General features: G+C 52.4%; 1 protein-coding gene, 1 non-coding gene and 1 pseudogene across 2 annotated transcripts; 2 read left to right on the top strand and 1 right to left on the bottom strand.

Annotated features, from left to right (window-relative positions):
- Positions 1–831: 831 nt before the first annotated feature.
- Positions 832–3052, top strand: LOC115511264. Its single transcript, XR_004343478.1, has 5 exons — positions 832–892; positions 1810–1832; positions 2278–2338; positions 2708–2786; positions 2965–3052. It is a non-coding gene; the product is annotated as an uncharacterized LOC115511264 (transcript).
- Positions 3053–3205: 153 nt separating this feature from the next.
- On the top strand, positions 3206–5203 carry SH2D6 (SH2 domain containing 6). Its single transcript, XM_032592780.1, has 5 exons — positions 3206–3220; positions 3365–3601; positions 3878–3961; positions 4131–4289; positions 4912–5203. The coding sequence occupies exons 1-5, from the start codon at positions 3206–3208 to the stop codon at positions 5026–5028; spliced, it is 612 nt and encodes a 203-aa protein (XP_032448671.1). The 3' UTR covers positions 5029–5203.
- A 17804-nt stretch (positions 5204–23007) lies between these two features.
- On the bottom strand, positions 23008–23382 carry LOC115511265 (annotated as a pseudogene).
- Between the last annotated feature and the right edge of the window lie 349 nt (positions 23383–23731).

A 23731-nucleotide genomic window follows, 5' to 3' on the forward strand; every position in this document is an offset into this window, starting at 1 on the left:
GAGGGGGAGGAGGAAATAAAGGCTAGGTAGGGGGTGGGAGGAAAACAGGAACCTGTGTGGGAGGAACCCACGCACCCACAATGCTTGGGGCCTTTTCCAGATCACCCTGGCCCCCCGGGCCCATGCAAGTCACCGCCACCGCCACCGCGACCCCAGCCCCAGCCCACAACGGTGAATAACACCCCCTCAAGTGCCTCCTTCCCCCACCCCCCCACCTCACCCCAGGCTACCATTCCCAGTGAGTAAATCTAAGAGGCAACTCATCCGCAAGATTCCCCCACATCTGCATTCTAGAAGTCCCTGAAAAATTAGATGTGTCAGAAGCAGAGCCCTGTTACCAGCGGCTGCTCCCTTCCCCTCCCCCTTCCCGGTCATTCCCCCCACCCCCACCAGTCAGCGTCCAGGGACTCACCCTTCCGGTGGAGCTGGGAGGGCTGGAAGGCCAGGCTGCCCCTCCCTGGACCCTGGAGCCTGAGGACCCCTCCCTGCCTAGAGAGTGAAGAAATCCCTCACTTGGCTGCCATCACGGCCAGCTGGAAAGGCCCACTGGGCTTGAGAAAAGCGTATGGGCTTGGAAGTTACCACTTTCATCATATATTTTATTGGAATAAAAAGAAAAAAAAACAGGGAGAGATTCACAACAAAGAGCACAAAGCAGAGGCAAAGAGTTACCTCTGTACATTAGTTCTTGTACTGCAGTGGTTTTAAGGCCGCGCAGATATACTTAACCCCACTGCATCCCACCCCACCATGTTGCCCTTCCCATGCCCCAGTTCCTCTCCCTTCTCCCACCCCTAACCCTGCTCTCCCTCCCGCCCATTGTGCCCACAGCTGAAGGCAATACTGAGCCTGCAGGAGGCCAGGAAGCAGGGACAGCCCTTTGGGAAGCAAGGTAATGAGGACTTCCTCTCTCTTTTAGAGGTCCACCCACTCCCTACCCTGAGATGGGGCGTCCTGGCCCCCTCAGGGCAGACTAGGGTTCGGGTTACTTGGGCTCATGCTTTGCCTGGTCACTGCACTCCTCCAGCTGTTCCTCATTTTTACCTGAGGAAAAATTCCCCATCCCCGCTAAGGCTGGCAGTTCAGGAGGACCCTAAGGTCTGGAGACCAGAAATGCTTTGGCTGAGATCACAAAAAAGCAGAGTCCCCGACTTCCAGGTCCTGTTCTGCACCTGCTGTGCTTTCTGGGTCCGGCAGGGGACACTCCGGGATGAAGAGATCTGAGGGCAGCTTCCCCTGCCTGGGGGACCCTCACTATTGAAACACATCTGAGTGTCATGTCCCTGTCGAAGTGGCTCTTTGGCCACCGGTCTCTGATCCCATCCATGTCATTATTGCTACCACTGTCCACAGACTTTGCCTGTGATAAGTGCCCTGAGGCCTGTGAACCCAGAACCCTGGGATATCAGGACAGTGAGGGACCTCAGTCAGCACATTTTTGTCTGAAGATGGCCCAAGAAGGGCAGTCTCCTGCCTAAGGTCAAACAGCTAACTTGAGGCACGTTCACGTTTACTGTGCTCAGTGGTTGGTAAACCTTCGTGACCTTGAGGGTGGTTTTGACTTGGGGAACAGCCCAAAGTCATTTGGAGCAAGCCTGGCAAATCATTTGGGAGGTCAAGCCCGGCAACACCACCGGGGGGTGTGAAGCAAGGCGATCGGAGCTTAGGGTGGCTTTCTCCTGGAGCTTCAAAGCTGACTCTGAGAATCCCTTCAGATGAGTTCCAAAGATACTCCATCCTTCCAGCCTAAGTTTCACTGAATTCTTTTCTCCCTGTGCTCATGACTGGTGGTTTCTCCTTTACCTCCAGAGTTGGCTACACCGGCCAGAATGGTGAGTGACCTCTCTCTCAGTCCCCACTCATCCTCTAGGGTTCTGGCTAGGAAGTTGGCAAAGTTGGGGTAGGGGGCCTTGGGAGGGCCAGGAAATAGCCCTAAAACCAAGGGAAAAGGTCCAGAGCAGAGTCGCTCCTGTTTGCCACAGGCCCCTGACAAGGTGTAAGCTAGCTGTCGTATGCCGTCCAAGGCTACTGGGGAAGCCTGGCCTCTGGGCTCCTCCTGGACACCCACATTCTATGAGAGCTGGGGCCTATAGTCACCTCTGAAGGGGAAGGTGCTCGTGGGTGCCCCCTCCCAGGCAAAGGAGCAACTTTAATCATTCTAGCTAGCTCTCAGAAAGAGGTCCAGCTTGTGGTGGGGGGGGGGGGGGAGATGTCCATAGCCCCCCCACCCCAAGTGATGGCTTAACCCTCCCTCCCATTTGCTGGTCAAACTCTTAGGTGCCAAGCCCTCCAAAGATATCTGATGAGAACATCTACCTGGAATGTGAGCCCAGTCCAGGTGAACACCTCCCTCTACCCCAGATCCATCTTGCCTGAGGCCCTCAGCTGCTCACAACAGGACACATTCTGGCTCTGTCTTCTTCCCTTGTCTTCCCCACTACCCCACCAATACACATTTGCTTTTGGACACCCACATGGACACCCACGCTTCGGCCTTTGGTCCAGGTTGACCCCTACTGTGCATACTAGAGGGGGAACCCCCTTAAAGCAAGGGTTGCATGGGCTTCCCCACTGGTTGGAAGGACTCCCTGAGAGCCCGGGCTGCTGAGAGACAGCAGGCCTGCAGGCATCTGCACCCCTCCCTGTTCGGTGTGGATTTCCTTGCCTGATACCCAGTCTCCAGCCCAGCCTGCTTTCACTGTTTTAGTCCTGGCCTTGACTCGAACTCTGAGCTCTCAAGTCCTGATGCCCCCAGACCCTCTTCCAAGGACATCAGTGGTGCCCAGGTGAGTGCCCACCAGGGATGTGTGTGTGTACATGAGAGATGGCCAACTCAAGCTTCCCCAGCTCTGACCCTGGGATCTCTGGGTTCACTGGGTTCTTTCCCTTAAGATAAAATCCTGAGCCACTGGGGCTGAGCGCCCCAGCTCAGAGCCACTTTCTTCCCCAACTTGTTCCCCACAGGTCCACCGTAGCCCCCCAGGAAGCTTGGAATGTAAGAGGCTAGTAGCCAGGGGAGAAGTAACCTGGGGCGGGGAGCTCAGGGAGGGACTACAGGCCCAGGGGGTGGGCCTACAGGACCGAGACTTTCTGACCAGCCCTCCTGTGTCCCAGGGAGCAGCGAACGACACTTCTAAAGGTGAGTAGAGGCGTCTTCAGTGTGAACCCCAGGCAGTCCTTCCAGGGCCCATCTTTCCAGCCTCTCATGCCCCACTTGGCTGTGGGAGTCCTCACAGCTCTGACTTCAGCTGGGAGCAGGCCTGAGGGGATCCCACTGTGCATTTGCCAGGGTCTGCACCAAAGCAGGAAGCTCCTAGCCCGTATCTCAAGATCATCCCTCATTTGGAGGTCACTCGTGGCCTAGCTGGTAGGTCCTACCAGAGCCCAAGACCTGCAGAGGAGGGATGAAGCACCGGGTGCTCTGCTTGGGGCTTCAGGCCTATGTGCACCGCCCTCTAACCTCGCCCACCTCTTCAGCTGGGCCCAAAGCCTTCTTTGCCTAATCCCCAACCAGCCTCAGCTCTACAATCTGCTTCTTCCAGCAGGAAGGAGATCCTCTCTTTCCTGCATAGCACCCACCCGGAGCACCTCAGCTGCTGAGGTGAGAAGGGGCAGGGAGAAGGCTCTGGAGGAGGCCTGCAGGGCCTCTTGGGGGCAGGTGGGGTGGGTGCGGCTCACCATTGCGAGGATCATGTTTTGAACATGTGTGTGCAGCACCCTGCTGGGCACCACACACAGACACATCTCTGTTCTGCTTGTGCAGACTCAGTCTAGGGAACTGAGAGGTGAACACGACCGCAGGGCAGGGTTCTCTGTTCCCCAGCCCCTCTCCACTGTTGTGGCACATCTGTGAATGGCTGCTTGTGTGTGTATACAGGACAGCAGCCTTCTGGGTCAGCCTTGGTACTCAGGGAACTGTGACCGCCATGCTGTTGAGAGTGCCCTGCTCCAATTCCAAAAGGTGGGCAACTGCAGCCCCCCTGGGCTTTCTCGGAAACCCTTCTGCTCACCAGCTGTGGCTGGCTGAGCAGGTGGGGATGGGAGGGCGAGGGGGGTGCTGGCCATTTGCGGGCCAGGGCTGCAGGCAGACAGTTGGGAGACGAGGTTGATGGATGGGTTCTCCTCCACAGGATGGGGCCTACACTGTGCGCCCCAGCTCAGAGCCTCATGGCTCACAGCCCCTTACCCTGGCGGTGCTTCTCCACGGCCGGGTCTTCAACATTCCCATCCGGCGGCTGGATGGTGGGAGCCACTATGCCCTGGGCCGGGAGGGCAAGAACCACGAGGAGGTGGGTGCTGGAGGAGGATGGGGGCTACAAAGCAAGGAGGGCACAGCACAGTCACATGCTGGGCCCTGCCAGGAGCATTTGCCCAGGGGAAAACCCACATCTTGCATTTTTTTTCTGGATTGGGTGGAAATGAGAGTGGCCAGCGACTTGAATTCCTTCCCAGAGGTCTGCCTTCCTCTGGGGGAGGCACCCCTCTTGTAGGGCTCCATCTGCCCAAGGCCCGGTGGGGGGCATTGGGCCTGCCATGAACCCGGTTAGGAGGAGGGCAGGGCCCGGGTAGTCCAGGTTCCTGCCCATCCCAAGGATTTAACTTTGTGCCTGGCACTTGCGGAGGCTTACGTGCTGGAGGACCTGGGCAGAGGCATGGCCCCAAAGTTATTTCTACCCAGCCTGGGAAATATGAGCCTGGCTAACAACATGCCCATGGGTGCAGTTGCAAGAAAGTTGTGCAGGGCCTGGAACCGGGCAGCAGAACGGCAGTGGTGCTTCATGGGGCAAACAAGAAGGAAAGTATTTAGAAAAATGTCAACAAACCCCCTCCCCAGATCCCCTCAGTTCCTTCAGGAAGTTTCTCCCAGCATGAGGCTCAGGGGACTCACTGATGCCCCTCATTCCTGTCCAGCTGTTCTCCTCCGTGGCTGCCATGGTCCGGCACTACACACAGCACCCGCTGCCCCTTGTGGACAGACACAGCGGTAGCCGTCAGCTCACCTGCCTGCTCTTCCCCACCAAGCCCTGATGCCATGGCGGACTGTACACAGCCACCTCTGGCCCCGTAGTTTGCTCCTTGCCGGGGCCATCCTGGGCTGTCTCCCTCTTGCCTCTCCCAAGTCCCCACCCTTCCAGACCCTCCCCACCCCCTTGCCCCAGTCCCTGCAGGCCTGGATGAGAGGCTTTGGGAAAGGTTGCCCAGAGGCAGCAAGAGCCCCTGAGACCCCACCCCATGTTCACCTGGAGCCTGGCACTGCCCTGCCCTGCTGCATCTCCAAGGATTGGAAGCAGGCATCACGCAGCGTCCCCATTCCCAGCCCCCAGGCATGGCTGTGTCTGCACCGTTTACTAGAGCCTCCCAAGCTGCTTTGGATGAAAGCCTCCCCAGGGAAGCTGAGCCTCAGGGAAACAGCCCGGGGTACTGCTAGGACACAAAGAGAATCCTTTCACATTCTTTCGCGGACTTAACACAGGGCTGGCATCTTTGCTTACACGGTACATGGTCCGCTTTCAATAAATATTTGTTGAGTGAATTCTTGAATCTGCTGAGTGAAACAGAGGCAGCCTCTGCGAGGCCTCCATGAGGTTTCAAGGTTCTCAAGTGTCCCAGGGCACAGACTGGGCCTGGGAGTGATGGAGCCGTGGTGGCCAGGCCAGGGCAAGAAGGGCCAGCCCCGTTTCTGCCCGATTGGGTCTTTTGCCCTTAGCCGGTCAGTGGAGGCCAGCCCGGGGTGGCTGATTTTTGTTTTATTTTGTTTGTGGAGGTCAGAGTGGAGAAGGGGTAGGAAACGCTTGGCGCTGTCTCTGCCGCCCCATTAAATGATGAGCACGGACTTAGTTAAGTACTTGACCACCACTATTTGCCGTATCGTGTTCCCCCAGGGAGGAATGAGTCTGACTCGGTGTTGTCTAGAGTAGGGGAAACAGGAGTACCCCAGGAAGCAAATGGGTAATTGACATGCCAGTGCTAAGATCAAAAGCTACGGAAAGCCCAAGGGTGGAGTTCAGAGAAGGCAAGAGGCCGAGTGCAAAACCGCCTGCGTGCCGGGCGGGAAGGTCGGCCGCCGCTCAGGGACCCTGGAGGGTCCGAGAATGACGCGCGGCCGGCAGGCGGGCGGGGCGGCGGCAGCGCTGGGCTGGGGGCGCCGCCGGGCCCTGGCGCAGCGCCCGGAACACCCCGTGCCGGAAGCGCCATGTGACCGTGACTGCGCAGAAGCCGTGAGCGCCGCGAAACAAAGGGCGTCTCTAAGGCCGCCTGGCGCTCAGGCTGGCACGGAGGGCCGGACCTCTTACCCCCCGGCCGGGCCCCCGGACCCTGGCGGGCAGGGAGGCCCCGGATCGCGCCCAGACCCTGGCGGGAGCGCGGGGAGATGGCAGAGGAGTGCCCCGGGGCACCGTGAGATGCAAGTGCGATATCGGGGCCAAGGTCGTGGGGCGTTGGCGGTTTTCTCCGTCACTGCCGGCTCTGACAGATTACCCGCTCCTTAATGTCTGTAACAGAGGCGGCGATAATTGTCCCTACGCAATTATCCTAGGGGGAGGAGGCTTAGGTAAGGCGCTCTCTGGAAAGCGGGGAGGACAGTGCAGGCGTCCCCTGGTGGGGAGGGCCATAGCGCCTCTCTCCCAGACGAACACACACGGGAATTCGGGTCAGTGACTGCCACTTTCAAGTCCCAGCAGGGATGTAGTTTCTGGCCAGGCCACCTGGAAGAGGAGCATCATGTGGCAGGTGGCACAGGGCCAGGTGAGGGTGGGCACAGCTGTGTGATGTGGGGAGGGGATTAGCAGCTGGAGACGCCCGCAGAAGCAGGGGGACAGGAGGTCCAAGGACGGCTTCCGTGGCTTTGTTAGTCAGCCCTGGCTCCCTCTGGGCCTTCCCCTACCTGACCAGGTGGGAACTCAGGGGCTGGAGAGGGTGGAGAGCCCAACTTCCGGGTGGGCCTCAAGGTACAATCAGATTCTGGCATCTCCCACCAGATTCTCAGCTTTGACTTTTCTTGAGGAGCTCTCTCCCCTAGGGCCGGCTTTTTCTAGCCCTGAATTCGCCTAGCCCCAAAGCCAGCTGGCCCGTGGGGGTAGCGGAGACTACAGCACAGAGCTCTTGAGTTGGTGACCTGACAGAGACTCTGCTTGGTTCCAGTTGGAAAACTAACTTTCAGGAACTAGCCTCACCCCTTCCCTCCCTGGGGAAAAAGAGAGGCGGTTCAGTCCAGGCAGTGGAAACAGCCTGTGATGAGGGCCATTGAGGGCCAAAAAAGAGCTTGGTCTAGAGAGTGACTCAGTTTAGCTAGTACCTCCTCACCCTGCACGTCACACGTGGATGTCCCCTATTCCAGGAAGCCTTCCCAGATCCCCAAACCTGGGCTCAGGCACTTAGGACACCTCCCAGCAATTGCCTTTTCACTCCCAGGAAAGAACCAAGCTACTACTGCCCATTATTGTGTATTCAGGACCTGGAATACAATAGATGCCAAAATCTGTTGAGAGTCCCTGAATAGGTCAAGTCTACCCTAAATTCCTCTAAAGCTGTTTGTTAATATTCCTTAATCAGATCTTCCTTGGTGAGAGAAAAGTCCAACCTAGTTCTGTCCAGTGATAAAAAAGAATGGTGTGTGGGGGAGAGTGGTGGTCCAGGGGAGCCTGAGAAGCCTCCATAATGAATGTGGGCAAAGGGAAGCCATCGAGGTTCAGAGCAAGGGTGGGTGCAGCAGGGGTAGTATTTCAGGAGGGTCTCTCTAGCTGTGAAGTGCTGAGTGGTTTGGAGAGGCAGCACAGGGGTAGGGAGAATAATCAGGGCCTGCAGATACTTCTGTGATTTAGGTGAGAGATGACATCCTTTGATTTTTTGCCGTGCCAGTGTCCGTCCATACCCCATCCCATTTCTTCTCACCTGACAGGCCAGACTTTAGAAATTTCCAGGCAGAGTCACTAACTGGGGGACCAAGTCTGGGAGAAATACCATTTGGTATCCATTTGGTGAAGAAGCCCATGTATTACCACGAATGGTTTGCCTGTCTCCATCTGCCATGAAGGGCCTGTAGGACAGGGGACAAAGGAAGTATGCAGCCAGGAAATGCATGAAAGTCGTGGCTACCCACCCTGGCAAGACCACACCTGCTGGGGCTGGGAGTGTGCTCTCTGCCACCATTCAGCAAGCTTTCAGCTTTGGTTTCTAAAGCAGCAACCTGACCTTGGGCAAAAAACATGGGCTCTATAGTCTAAAGGACCCAAGTTTGAACATGGCTCAGTTACTCACGGCCTGTGTGACCTTAACTTCTGTCTCTTTTACTTTTAAAATGAGGCTAGGGGTGCCCGTGGTTCAGTTGGTTCAGCGTGTCTGACTCTTGACTTTGCCTCAGGTCATCTCACCGTTGGTGAGCCCTGCATCGGGCTCTGCCCTGACAGCCTGGCATCTCGTAGCGGGCTTGGGATTCTCTCTCCCTCTCTCTCTGCTGCTCCAGTGAGTATGCATGCTCTCTGTGTCTCTCAAAATAAATAAACTTAAAAAAAAAAACTTTAAAATGAAGCTAATAGTATCTACTTCTTAGGGTTACTGTGAGAATGAGAAATAATGTATGTAATATATACTTAGCCTAACGCAGAGCCTGACATATAGTGGAGCCAAATGATTGGTACCTAATAATAATCCTGTGAATAGGCCAAGCCTGGTTCTGGTCCCACTTACATGATCCCTTTTCTTTTTTTTCTTTTTCTTTTTAATTTTTTTTAATGTTTTTATTTTATTTTTGAGAGAGAGAGACAGACAGAGAGAGTGCAAGCAGCGGAGGGGCACATACAGAATCTAAAACAGTCTCCAGGCTCTGAGCCATCAGCACAGGGCCTGACGCTAGCTCGCACCCATGAACCACAAGATCATGACCTGAGCCAAAGTATGACAGCAACCCAGGCGCCCCAGCATGATCCCTTTTCATGGGCTCTTTCTTTCTTTCTTTCTTTCTTTCTTTCTTTCTTTCTTTCTTTCTTTCTTTCTTTTTCTTTCTTTCTCTTTCTTTCTTTCTTTCTCTCTTTCTTTCTTATCAGAGGTTTTTTTGTTTTGTTTTTTAATGTTTATTTTTGAGAGAGAGAGAGAGAAACAAAGCATGAATGGGGGAGGAGCAGAGAGAGAGGGAGACACAGAATCCTAAGCAGGCTCCAGGCTCTGAGCTGTCAGCACAGAGCCTGACACAGGGCTTGAACTCATGAACCGTGAGATCATGACCTAAGCCAAAGTCAGACGCTTAACTGACTGAGCCACCCAGGCACTCTAACAGGCTCTTTCAGACTTGGGCTTCCCCAACACACACACACACACACACACACACACACACACACACACATAAACACACACACATACATGCAACCTTTAGATATTGTAAGTACTATGATTATTGTTTTGTCTGCCCACCTGGCTTTCCCATCCCCCCTCCTCCTGGTAATGCCATCTACTTCCCTCACCATAGGACCAGGCATGTGAGCTAGGTCTGGCTAGGACCAAAGCAGGCCCAATCAAAGCCTTCTCTGAGATAGATATATTGATGTTGAGAGAGAGAGAAGCCCTTTTTCTAAGCCTGAGTTTGGGCTGCAAATGGCTGGCGTCCCCACCACATGGACAGAACCTATCTGCAAAAGTCAGGCAAAGACAAAGAGCAAGTATCTTGGAGACACTGGGTTCTGCCCCAAGGTCACAGCTTTTGCTATTGTGTCCCTCCCAGCTATGTGAGCTAGAAACCCTTTTTGGTTTAAGCTGGTGGGAGTATGGCTTCTGATATTTGTAAAGAAGACTCCTGCCTGCCACAGGCACTTGTGTCCTTGAAGTTTGGGGGCATCAGAGGTTTTTCTGAGCAGTTAGTTGTAAAACCAGAGTTTAGACTTGTCCGACAGGCTCTAGATCTACCATAAATTATGTCACACATCCCACACATCAATCACAAGTATTTACAGAGTGCATATAATATGGCAGGCAACAAACTAGCATCTCGTTCTCCCTCCACAGCTACTAAAGGACTTCTCCCCACTTTCTCTCCCAATCTCTAAGGATCCTTGAGTTAAGAGGACATAAAAAACAGCTCTCTCCACCAGTCTGGGAGAACACATTCACCGTCTTTCCAGAATCAATACTCCCAGAATCCTTCTCATGTGCCAAAGATGTGAGAGGAACCAGCTAGCTACCTACCTATTTACCTACCTACCTACCTACCGTGGTCTGCTCAGCATGGAGTTAAGTCCTATTCCTGGTCCAGAGCCCTGTGACAGAGTTTCTGCCTGCACCCTACTCTGAGCGACAGGTTTCTGCTTCCTTTACAGCTGCAGTGACCATTTATAGGGATACTGAGGTCATTTTAAAAGTGTTTTTTTTTTTTTTTTTAATCTAGATTGACCCCAGATGTCTCCTTTGTTTAGTTTGCAAGTCTTGTTGAAGAGACAGAGGGATGTTGGGAACAGAAGGACTTCAGGACAGTGGTTTCCAAATCTGGTCCTCAGAACACCCATGGACCATGATGATGACATCACCAGTTGGTGACAAAAAAGGAGAAAAACGCAATTCCCAGAATGAGCTCTTCCTGAAGCAAAATTATTCCATTTAAAGGACCATCTTTTAAAGGGAAATCAAGTTCTTCCTCCTTTTTTTGGTATTAAATTATACTTTCTTTTAGGTCACTTGATTTTGCTAGGCCCCATCTTTAAAATGGAATAGGAGAAAGGAACGCCTGGGTGGCTCAGTCAGCTAAGCCTCCGGCTTCAGCCCAGGTCATGATCTCATGGTTTGTGAGTTCAAGTCCTGCATCAGTCTCTCTGCTGTCAGCACAGAGCCCATTTGGATCCTCTGTCCGCCCCCCCCCCCCCGCCCCTTCCCCAGCCACGCGTACGCGCTCTCCTATCTCTCTCAAAAAAATTAAACAATTAATGAAGTAAAATGGAATAGGAAAGGCAGGGAAAAATAAAATGCAATAGGAGGGGCAGGGTGCTTGGCTTAAGTAACCTCCAAGGGCCTTTCCAACCTCGATATCTTCAGGGCCTGGGGCTAATTGCATGCTGCCTGGGACTGTGTGTCTTTCACAGCCTGGCCTACCTCCTTCTATGCTCTCTACTTCTCTACCCCCCCCATCCCCTCCAGTCCTCCCTGCTCAGCCTCACAAGGTTTGCCCTCTCAGCTGAGATCTCTTACGCGCTCCTTGCGGAGAAGCACCCCCTCCACAGAGCGTTTTGGATTAAGTGAAAACCCAGGAGATATAGCTTATAAAAGGCAAATGTAGGTTTGGAATAGTCTAATGTTTGTCCTGAGATAATGAGTGGATCAGCCCAGTCTCCATTAAAGCCTGGAAGTTAGGACAGAGGGTCTGAGACCAGGAGCAAAAACCCAAGAACAAACACCGAGGCAGGGGCTGCATGGAGGGGAGAGCACTGAAAGAGAAAGTTCTAGCAGAAGAATGCTGTCATGGACTCCTACAGCACCTGAGCTGGGGAACCATCTTATCCATCTTGTCCTGTCTCCTCACGTTGCAGATGAGGAAATTAAGGCCCAGGAAGGGGACAGGAGTCTGTGATTGGTTGGGGGTGGGGGTGTGTACATTTTTTCTCTAGCAGCACAAGTCTGGGTAAGGCCTGGACATGGGGACCAGCTGAGGAAGACTTGGAAACTGAGTCCAGGAGAAGCTGGAAGCACTAGGTTAGGGCTGACCCAGGCCTCCCATGAACCCTTGTGTCCCTGCCCCCCCCATCTGCCTTCTCTGCTTTAGCCCTCCAGGGTCTCCTTTCCTTTGCCCATTGCCCTCAACTCAGCTCTCAGGACATCACAGATAGCAGGCCCAGTGCGCTTGGAGCAGGAGGACACTGGCAAGAGAGAGCGCTGGCAGTACAGTGAGGAGGACTGATGGGTGCCTTCCAGAATCCCCAGAAACTCTACATGCCCCTTTGAGAAGCTCCAGGCAGAAGGGAGCTGGTATGGCACTTACACTGAGAACATGCACTGTTGTGCCCCAGGAGGAGTCAGGGACACAGGAGCTGCAGGGCAGTTCTCATGGATTCTATAAATCCCACACACTGGGGAGAATAATAGAAGGGGAATCCCTCTGTGAACCACCTGTCACATTCAACCCTGAGGTGAATCATTAATAAATCAAGGGTGAGATGAAAGGCTACAATGAAAGTCTCCATGATACACATCTGGCCCACATCTGTAGCACCTGCTGCTATTGGTAGAGGGCCATTTTTAGTGGTAAAGTGGTGATATCAGGGGGCACCTGGGTGGCTCAGTCAGTTGAGCATCTGACTTCGGCTCAGGTCATGATCTCTTGGTTCGTGAGTTCGAGCCCTGCATCGGGCTCTGTGCTGACAGCTTGGAGCCTGGAGCCTGCTTTGGATTCTGTGTCTCCCTCTCTTTCTGCTCCTCCCCTGCTCACGCTCTGTCTCTCTCTCAAAAATAAAGATTAAAAAAATTTTTTTAAGTGGTGATATCAGGGGCCAGAGAGGAACCAGCTCCAAAGTCCCCACATTTACCTGGGAGATACCGCCAACTTTAGGAAGGCTTCCAGCAAGGAGACCTTGGGCAGGCTGGGTGACCTCCCAGGGCCCTCAGCTGTGCCTGTCCTTGATCACACAGGCCATATGCTGCCCGGGAAGCTGGGAATTGGGGCAGCTGGCTGACCTGGAAATGGGGAGTCTGCGGAGCCCCGGGCTTGCCAGCTCCTCCTTGCCACCCTCTCCCCAAGAGCAAGAAGCAAGGCTAGGAGGCTCCTGGGAGCCTCCTGCCTAATTCCCAGGGCCTGGCAGCCAGCTCTGCAGCTGATGCAAGGCCAGAGGTGGGTGAGCTCAGCCTGCCTCCAGGACATGGAGCTTCTTGTACCCCTCCGCACTCTAGAAAACATACCCATTGACTCCCTTCTGCCTTGGACTACTAGGTCTGTAGTTCCATTCCTTCTGGAAGCAGAGCAGGGTCACCTGAAGATCTGGGAGCAGTTGCTGCTTGGAGCTGGGGTAGCGCTGAGCATTTCTGAGTTAGTCCAGCTCCCCTGCAAGGGCAGCCTGTGAACAGAGCTGGGCCCTAGAGCCCCGCTCCCAGGGGACCTGTTCAAAGAGGGTCTGGGCACCTGTTGGCCCTCAAGTTCTGTCAAATGCTGGCCCAATTCCCCTCCTCAGGGAGGTCAGACCCTCTTATCCTGTTAGAGGGTAGACTTAACCCCGCTGGCCCTCACCCTCACTTTCGATGCCCAGGCTGAAGGTAGGAATGCCAAGGCCACCCTCCTGAGTCATCATCAGCTCAAGACGAAGATTCATTCAGCATCAGTTTACTAAGAGCTCAGTGATGTAACAGGACGTGTAATAACAACATGGATAATGTGTGCCACATTTTACAAAGTGCTTTCATGATTAATTAGCGCTCCAAGGGATGGTGCCATGATGCAGGGAAGCCCCAGACGAAGCAGCTAAGGCCCAGAGAGTTCTGGCAGAACCAGGAGTCACGTCCACAGGGTCTTCCCGTGTCCTCACGCTGCCTTCATTCTGACCCCCAGGCACACATCTGAGCAACAGGCAGCCTTCCGCAAGCAGACTGGGTCACTGGGACCCCGCCGAGGCCGACGAACTTTTCTCAGGGGCGCCGGGGATCCGGTGGAGGAGGCTGGGAGGACAAGTTGTGGATTTGGGGGCGGGGTATGCCGGGAGCCATGCCTGTCTGAGAAGGCCTGGAGACATTCTGGGAGCACAGAGATGGGAGGAGGGTGCTTGGAGCATTCACGTGGCAGCCCCTGTGTGTCAGCTGCTCCCACAGACCAAGGCTCACGGGCCACACCAACCTCAGGCTGCCACCAGCTGGGTTGGGGTCGCTGCCTGGGGGTTGAAGCAGGCTTCAGGACCGGCCCCTACATTCTGGCTCAGGACCCGTGAGAGTGGCCACTGCTGGCCTCCCTGTCCATGCCAGGGTCAAACGAGACCTTCCTTGTCATCTGCCACCATGCTATTTGGGCCTGACCTTTGCCCTCAGCCGTGCCTCAGCCATACGCACATCCTCATGACCCTTGCCCACCTTACTAGCACTGCTTGTCGCTGACGAAACTTGTGAGGCTGCTGAGCTCAGGCCCCCCGGGCTTGCAGGCCAGTGAGCACACGGTGCCCTGCGCCAGAGGGGACGGCCTGTGCCGACTGCGCCCCCCCCAACCCCGACTCCACCAGGCTCCCAGGCCTGGTGGAAAGCTCTGTGCCAGAGCTGGAGGCAGAGAGAGGCAGGTGTGCCCTTCTCATTGGAAGGACGCAGACATGAGACACCCGGGTCCAGCCGCCACACCAGGCTCGGCCTGCAGGGCACTCCAAGCCCTTCGGTCTGCTCTCATCTCCCTTCACTGGCCCCTCATGCTCAGAAAAAGGGTATCTGAGGGAGGAAACCCAATGCAAAGCCAGCTCCTGGCTCTGTCCCAACCTCGAACCGATTCCTAGAACCACTTTTCAGTTGGAATTATATTTACTGTTAGATATTATAATCACAGGTCATTCAATTAAAAAGCCATAAAAGAGTATTTAGTACAGAGAAAGATGGTGTCCCTCCCGTACCTTTTGCTCAGCTGCTCTGTTCTCCTCCCCAGAGAAAAGCAGTGTTACTGGTTTCTTGTGTATCTTTCCAGAGATAAGCTAGATTAACCATGGGATTTTTATTATCAGAGCTTGCATAGCAAGGTCACATCTTGCTCAACTTTTCTGCCTGAGATGAGGAAGGATAAACTCCCCTGCTTCGAACATTCCCTGAGAATGGACAGGAAGTGACCAGAGATTAACCTCCCCGACAGGCCCACGGTCCGGGTTCTCTCCCCTTCACTACCCTCCACCTGTTACTTTGCCAGATGCCCAAGGCGAGAGTGAAGGACAGATGGCACTGGCCTCGTTTCTTAGGGAAGCTGAGGAGCCAAGATGTTAAGGAGCCTTGAGGTCTCACGCTTCAGGCTGGAGCACCCTGGTTTTCCCATGACATTCCCTTCACCTTCTAAATGACCCTGAGTTCTTAAATATCTTTTTACCCCAGCCAGACTACGGACATTTGAAGGGCAGGGTCAAGGACCCTTCTGCCACCCTCTCTGAGCTGGACTCTGAGCTGGGCCCTGTGGGGCACCCCAGCAGTGGTAAACAACGTTGGCTGGATCAAATGAGAGAAGCAGGGGACATGCTCTCCTTCCAGGGGCATCCCGCGACCCTGAAGTTTGCTACCTGGACGCACGCACATGCCTGACCACCAAACTCCCTGAGCCACAGGCCTGTGCCTTATTAGTTCTTTTCTTGTGTAGTTGGCTCAGTTAATGGCCCTGCTCAGAAGGCCAAGGCCGTGGGTTGGCTCCTCAGGGGTGGAATCATCCTGTGGCGAAACATTCTGTTCCTTGCCCGTGAACTATATAGAGTGTTGCAAATTACAACTGGATGACAAAAAGAGATTGTCCCTCCATGAAATGCAAAGTATACAGTTGTCTAGCTGAAGGGGGTGACCTCCTTTGTGATCCCCACCTCCTCCCCCCCCCACCCCCACTATGATCCCTGGGGTTACTCTGGGGTGAGCCCTGGTGCATCCTCCTGTTCTGTCTTATATGTAAAGTCTCACTTCAGTAAAGCAGGTCTCTCTGAAGGTTGTAATGTGCCCAGAATGATTAGGCTCTGAGAAAACAGAGTAATAAGAAGGGACAGTGGCTTCAAAAAGTATGAGCTGTACCTGTTTAGTGATGCGGGAACAAGAGGGAGACTTTATCGATTTCAGGGAACAGAAAGCATCGGCGGTAGCTGTTGTGTGAATTGAGGCTCAGTTCTACAGTGGGGTGGGGGGCCCTGGGGAGGGAGGGCCGGCAGGGAAGCCCGTGACCATGACCAGAGGAGGTGCTGACTTGAGAGGATCGAAGGCCGTGCTGCTGGAGGGGCAAGAACAGATGACGGTCGGGGGCTACAATCAGAGGGGATACCTGTGTATGGAGAAGGGTGAGGGAATGGCAAATCTAAGGTGCGGCAGGTCAGGGGTCACAGAAAAGGAAGCTGGGGCTCCACCAGATGCCAGAACAGCTATGTACATACACAAGAACGCATCTCTTCCAACAACTGACTCCTCTTTCTGCTTCCTCATTCTGCTTAGGGTGTCACCATGTTGACGGACCAGGACACCCGGTCTGGGCCCAGGACCTCCCCTGACTCTCACAAGGCTCCCCGGAGACCAAACCTCTATTGTGGGATCTCAGGCCCCATCTGTGTTCCTGGAATTCCAAATGTGGCCTCCTTCTGAGCCCTGCCCCCCACCCTCACCCCCACCCCGCCCCCACCATTGCCTTGTTCCCGCTGGATTTCCATCACAGGTGGCTGTGTGAGGTCAGGATAAACCTAATTTGGAGTGCAAGATTACTGTTGCATTCACTTGGATGGAATTCATTTGTTGAACAATTGGCCATTGAAAATGGTGGTGGCCTTTCTTTAATATAGCCATAATACCACTCCTCCAGAGAAACTGTTGACAAAGTAGTCATACATCACCTACGTGTAGGCTGAACCCAGTCTGTCAATAACACTAGCAGCAACAACACCTCACCTGGCCTCTGGGCCTCCACTCTTCCTTGGTTCCCTTCTTTTTCACTGGCCCCTCCTTCACCATTTATCTTTTTGGTTCTTCTTCATCTTCCTGGTGCTTAACATTGGAGCGCCCCAGGACTCAGTCATTCTTTTTTATCTATCCTTGCTCAAACTAGATGACCTCAACCCTGAAAAGAGGTCCATCTCTCTAGGCTGACTGCAACTATGTTTTTGCTTTTAAATGTTTACTCATGTGGAGAGAGAGAGAGAGAGGGAGAGGAAGAGAGAGCACAAGAGGAGGATGGGCAGAGAGAGAGGGAGAGAGAGAGAGAATCCCAAGCAGGCTCTGCCCTATCAGCGCAGAGCCTGATGCAGGGCTCAAACCCATGAACTGTGAGATCATGACCTGAGCTGAAACCAAGAGTTGGACGCTTAAACGACCGAGCCCCCCAGGTGCCCCCTGACAGCAACTATGTTTATATCTCCAGCCCTGGCCTGTCCCCTGAACTCTAGGCTTTAATACTCAACTGTCTACTCAATGCCTTGACCTGCACATCTAATAGACATGGCCAACACACTATCCAAAATCAAACCCTATTATTGTGCCCCTAAACCTGCTCCTTCCACAGTCTTCTTGTAGTGGAAACTCTGGCAGATGATCTTCCTTTTTGTAATGCAAGTTGTAATGCAACTTAAGCTTTGATTGCCAAGGTATCACTTCCAAGAGGCATCTACTTCCCCTAGCAAGCGACAGGACTGGACAAAGAACTGGGCCGCTCCCTGGACTGAGGCTCCTTTATTTCAGAGATTTTGGTTGATTTTGATAACTGATCATTTTGGGCCACTTGCCTTTTCTCTTCCCGTGCTTTAAATTCCCACTTTTGTGTTTTAAAGTCACCAAGACAGGGGCGCCTGGGTGGCTCAGTTGGTTAAGCGTCCAACTTCAGCTCAGGTCACGATCTCATGGTCCGTGGGATCGAGCCCCGCATCGGGCTCTGGGCTGATGATGGCTCAGAGCCTGGAGCCTGCTTCTGATTCTGTGTCTCCCTCTCTCTCTGACCCTCCCCTGTTCATGCTCTGTCTCTCTCTGTCTTAAAAATAAATAAACTTAAAAAAAAAAAAATAAAGTCACCAAGACAGAGGGAGTCCATGAAACCCTAGGCCTCCACCCTCGACCCCAGGCCTGCATGTACATCCTCTCTCTCTCTCTCTCTCTCTCTCTCTCTCTCTCCCCCTGTGACCTCACTGTGTGGCCCCAAGTATGCTATGTAACTTCCAGGTCCTGTAAGTAATAAACCTTTATTTATTTTTTTAAATTTCCTGATGATTATTGCTGAAGAGTGTCTTGCAATCATTGTAAGAACTACAAGGGCCGGTCCCACCACAGCATTGGTTATTGAGAGGCTGAAATAGGCACACAGCACTTCCCTAGCTCAGTAAATAGCTATGTGGCACCTTCATTTGATCTGATGCTCAGATCAAAATTGGTTCCAGGACTCTTCCTTGACGTGTTTCTTTGTGGTCAATATATCAGCAATGTATCTTCATGGTCAGTATATCAGCATATCCCATTGGCTCCGCCTTCAAAATATATCCACCATCGCCCCTCTTGCCAGTATTCTTAGGCTTTGACCATGGCCTACCAGGCTCTCATCATCTGGTCTGCCTCCACGTCCCTGGCTTCATCTCCTGCCGCTCCCCCTACTTGGCTCCTGCCACACAGGCCTTCTGGCCACTCCTCAGACCCGCAGCCCACTCCTGCCCGGAGGCCTTGGCACTGCTGTCCTCTTGGCTTGGAATTCACTCCCCGGGCACCCGCAGGGCTGGCTCTCTCATTCCTTTTGGTCTCTGTTTAAATGTCACCTCCTCAGTGAGACCTCCCTGAACCACCCTATTTAAGATTGCAAACTTTCCCACATTCCAGTCTCTAGGCTCCTCTTTACTCTCTTCATAGCACTTAACCACCACATGGGATATCATATATGTGTTTGTGTGTGCACATATCAGCACTGAAGATATTACATCTTTCTGGGGCACCTGGATGGCTCAGTCGGTTGAGCATCTGACTCCTGGTTTCAACTCAGGTCATGATCTCACAGTTGGGGAGTTCGAGCCCCTCATTGGGCTCTGAGCTGACAGAGCCTGCTTGGGATTCTCTTTCTCCCTCTCTCTCTGCCCCTCCCGCCACTCTCTCACTCTCTCAAAATAAATAAACTTAAGAAAAAGCATTTAAGAAAAGATATTACATCTTTCTTGGTTGTTTACTATCTGCCTCTCCCCTGTAGAGACTCCGCGAGGGTGGAGAATTTGTCTGAATTGTGTACAGCTAGACTCCAGCATCCAGAACCATTCCTGGCACATAGTTCCATAGTTATTAAAGTTGTTAAATGAATCATCAGGCTTAGAGAGGCTAAATTCGTTCCCCAAGGCCACACCACTAGCATATGTAGAAACTCAGAGGGTTAACTAACTTGCCCAGGGTCAGAGAGTGAGGTGCAAAGTTGAGATTCAAGCCCAGGTCTGAATTAACTACCGTGCTTTCTACCTCTCCGCCCTCCCAAGGCCAACTACCTGGATTCACCCAACTGCCGCCTTCCTGAACAGCAGCCTTTCTCTGGCTGCAATTCATGCTTTAGAAAGCATAATAGTTTATGTACTTTGTTTAATTATAGTGTACTACATGGTTGCCCTAGAAAAAAGGAAAATATTTTTTAAAAATTAGAAAGAAAAAAAATTACCAATTGCCCAGAATCCAGAGACCACCATGGTTACTACATTGCTGTTTAATTCCAGTCTTTTCTATGACAATTGTGCATAACAGAGATCATCATTATAATCCTGGCCACAAATCCTTGGTTCTAATCCCAACAAAAAAGAAGCAAAAGCATATAATGGGCATAGAAAGACAAGCAGGCTTTGGATAGAGGACATATGGACATGAAGTCTCCCCGGGTAGGGTCGGACAAGCAGGAATGGACACGAGGGATCTGAGGGAGGGGAGGGCAGGAACCATGGGGATGGCTGTCTCAATAGGAGCACTGAGGAAAGTGAGAGACATGGCCAAGTGGGAGGAAGGTGTGGAGAGCTGAGAACCGCAGCTCAGGCTGCGGAATTTGGACCCAACGAAAGAAGCCTCCAACAATTCCTGAGTGTGGGGTGGAGATACTAGAAGGAGGGAGACATTGTGAGATAAAATGTGTTCTCATCAGAGATAATTCAGACAGAAGCAGTTGGACTAAATGTCAAGGTCACAAGAAGGGGAGGAGTCAGAAATCACTCCCAAGGTGAGTGGCGGAGTGACCGGGTGAAGAGCGGTGGCTTTATCAAGAGTCAGAAAGCAGGGAAGGGGCCTAAGGGACTCAGTTCTGGTTGTTGAGAATTGGCAGGGAGCAGTTCTACAAGCTAAAATGTCTTAAGGGGGTTGTAAGCACAGGTGTTTCCCTGAGAAGAGGAGACTGGTGAGGGAAACTAAGGCTGGAGAAGTAGGCACCAGGACATTCTCTAGCCCAGGCTCTCTGAAGGCACTGCCTGCCAGACCGAACCTGCACTCACTTGCCTGGTCTGCAGGGCCCAGCACACCCCGGCCCAGTGGCATCCTCCCGCCTTCCTTCTCCTGCCCCCAGGAGGGCCCTCCACTGCCGCTGGACCAGCACCTTCTCCAGCACTCAGCTTGCTTCCAGGTGCTGGGTCGCAGTCCTCCCGCATTGGCTCCTGTGTCTTGCTCCCCAAACACACCCTCAGCTCCCCGGCCTCTTTGCTATGTATGCCTGGAGCCATAGCAGCAGGCACCCAGCAGAAGCTTCACAAATGCCCCTTGACTTGACTTCTCTTTCTCTTCTCTCTCCATCCAATCCCTGGCTCTGTCAGCTTCACTCCCCACCGATGGCCAGCGGTCAGTGTTGACTCTAAGAGCTGCAGGTAACCTTGGGGTATTTGTGTCCACCATCGCTGACCGCAGCTGACTTAACCCTGTAAGTCTGCTTTCTAGTACAGACTCCTAGAACAACTACTCAGGCCAACTTTAACATGCCAGTGATCCTCCCCGAGGTTCGGATTCAGATGCAGATTCTGGTTCAGTGGCCTGGGGTGAGCCCGAGATCCTGCTGTTGTTTCTAACAACTTCCAGCAGATACTGCTGGGCGACACCTGGAGTCATAGGGACCTGGGTGACTTCTGGAAGTCACTTTAATCCCTCTGGCCCCAGTGTTCTCATCTGCTGAATAGGGCTCTGACCACTTCACTGTGTTACCCAGTGGTCAAATGAGTTAGTGCTTGTGAAAATAAAATAGAAACCAAAGTCACCGAACAAATGTCAGATGTCACCATCTATCTCTAGTGTTGCTGTCGGGATGAATGTGATAAAATACACAAAAGGCCTTAGCAGGTGTGCAATAGATATTAGTAGCTCCCCTCCAGAGGCTGCAGGGTTGCAGATAGAGATGCTTTCTCAAAGTCAAGGCAAATAAGGAGTCACTCTGGGCTGGAGTGAGGCAGGGGGGTGGAGAAGAGGAAACGTGTTAAGGATACACAGCTCCATGACACCTGGCCACGGCACAGCTAAGAAAGCACAGGCCTGGGCCTCTCCAAGGGTCCCTACTCACTGCCCCCTCCACCCCCCGCAAAGCAAAACTCTGTCCCTAGAATCCAGTCACAGTGCCCATGCTCTGTCCTACATGCCCAAACCAGCTCAGTTCCCAGGTCTGCTCTGGCTCTTGACTTTAATTCTTATACTTGCCCTGCTTGTCTGACCCCTCTTAGCCTGGGGAATCTGGCGCTGACCTTGACCACATCTCTTCATCTTACCCCATTGCCCATGACTCCTGTTACAGCTTCTGCCGTTAGTGACAGATTGCCATACTGATGCCAGCCTGTTCCAGGCGGGGTCCCGTTCTGCCTGATCTGTATGATAGGTTGGACACCCACGGCAATCTCACAGCCATTTACAATGGGATGAGTGTGAAAGCCGTTACCAGCAGTGGGTGACTATGCGTGGTGACTAATGGGTTACCTGTGCCAAGGGAGTGGTAGGAGTTGAAAATAATTCTAGGTTTCAGGTCCAGGAGGTGGAATGATGAGCTCAACTAGGAGCGTTGAGCTTGGGGGCCAGCCCGGGTGAGGCAGCAAAGCGGACCTTTCTCTCCGGAAGTTGGAAGTGTGGGACTGGAGATACCAGAGAGGTCAGGCGGAAGTGGGGGCTTAGAGACACCCATACAGATGTAATTGTTGGATCTGTGTAGAGATAAAAGAGACTGAGGATCAGACATTGGGGAACATTGCTGTCCACCCATAGAGCCAAAATTAATTCTCAGGACAGGGTCATGCTGACCAGGTCTCTCAAACAGACTGTGTTCTCTCTCAGGCCCCAGATGGCTCCCCTCCAGGTCCTTTCATGGAGGTGGGTATTGGGCGGCTGGCAGGAAGGCAGTCAGGCTCCAGTCTCACTTTTACAACAGGTCTCAAATTTAGACTTTTGATGTTTTTTCCAAATAGGATTATAGATACAGTCCACAGAGTAGCCCTGCAAGAAATGAAAGAAAGACGCTGATGAATCAGATTTAAATGTGTGGCTTAGTGACTGGCCTTGCTGCCTGTAACACACAATGGATTCATATTTCTTTAAAATCCTGTGAAAAGTACAATTATACCTTATTGTACCTTTTATGTTAAAGCATTAATTACAGGTGAGCATTTACATTTTTTTAAATGTTTGTATTAATTTATTTTTGAGACAGAGACAGAGCATGAGCAGGGGAGGGACAGAGAGAGCGGGAGACACAGAATCCAAAGCAGGCTCCAGGCTCTGAGCTGTCAGCACAGAGCCCGACGCGGGGCTCGAACTCACGACCCATGAGATCGTGACCTGGGCCGAAGTCGGACGCTCAACCGACTGAGCCACCCAGGTGCCCCATACAGGTGAACGTTTAAAGTATACCACGTGTTCTAATCCTAACCTGGTACTCTTCATCGTTTCAGAAAGCAGCCCCCCAAATCGGAAGTGGGCAGGACTGTCTGCTTCTGCTTCGAACCCAGACAGCCCAGAAGTCCAGCTCCTGTGGTCTTCAGGGATTTCACCGTCCAGCCTGAGTTACCAGCTCATGTCCGCAGCTACTTGGGAAGTCCTCTGTCCTGGAGTCTGGATTCACCTGGACTCGAATTATGATCATTTTTTTAATTTTAGAAAGAGAGAGCACAGGCAAACAGGGAGGGTAAAGAGAGAGAGAGAGAGAGAGAGAGAGAGAGAGAGAGAGAGAGAGACTCTTAAGCAGGATCCATGCTCAGTGTGGAACCCACGACCCTGGGATCATGACCTGAGCTGAAATTAAGACTGGGATGCTCAACTGACTGAGCCACCCAGGCGCCCCTCAAAATATTTTTTTAATTTCACTTCCCACCTCAAGCTTAAATTAACCTTTACAAAAAAATTTTCTATTACTCAAAAAAGCTTCATTTTTATTTATCTTATTTTTTTTTATTTACATCCAAGTTAGCATATAGTGAAAAAAGCTTCGTTTTTAAATTTAGTTTTCTGACTCTGTGCTTGTATTCTGTCCTTCAAAACTTTCAAAGATTTTCTGCTCCTCAGTGAGGAAGCACACTCAGTCCCCTCACGGACACAGCAGGCACGGAACCACCAAAGGCCCTGCTGACATATTTGTTCATTTGAGACAACCTCATAGGAAGGTGAGGTCTCACAGCACCAACTCCTCGATGCCGGCCTGGGCACCCCCACACGCAACTTTTGGTGCTTTCCTAACCTTCTTGGTATAAAGGTCAACAATTCTACTACCAGGGACAGCCTGGTTTCCTTAGAGGCTGTGTTGTAGACCCATCTGAGATGGTATTTCAGACACTGGACCATTCTAAATGTCTCCAGACACTGTCCCCAGAAAATTAAAAAAAAAAAATTTAGTTGTGGTAAAATACATGTAACATAAAATTTACCATCTTAGCCACTTTTAAGTATAGGGTTGAGTAATGTTAAGCACGTTCACGTTGTTGTGCAACCAAATTCTAGAATTGTTTTCATCTTACAAAACTGAAATTCTGCATCTGTGAAATAACAACGCCCCCTTCCCCCCACGCCAGCCCCAGGTGGGGCTGCATACATTGCATGCATCTATCTCCCTTATTATGTTTATCCATTTATCTATTGATGGACACTTGGGATGCTTCCACCTTTTGGCTATTGTAAATGATGCTGCTGTGAA

The sequence above is a fragment of the Lynx canadensis genome, chromosome A3 (assembly GCF_007474595.2).
Source record: "Lynx canadensis isolate LIC74 chromosome A3, mLynCan4.pri.v2, whole genome shotgun sequence".
NCBI classification, from domain to species: Eukaryota; Metazoa; Chordata; class Mammalia; order Carnivora; family Felidae; genus Lynx; species Lynx canadensis.

Bases quoted from the DNA above. Each gene is read 5' to 3' on its own strand.
- SH2D6 (XM_032592780.1), top strand. The intron at 3,602-3,877 runs GTGAGAAGGGGC...GTGTGTATACAG, and splicing joins GGAGCACCTCAGCTGCTGAG to GACAGCAGCCTTCTGGGTCA. The intron at 3,962-4,130 runs GTGGGCAACTGC...TCTCCTCCACAG, and splicing joins CCCTGCTCCAATTCCAAAAG to GATGGGGCCTACACTGTGCG.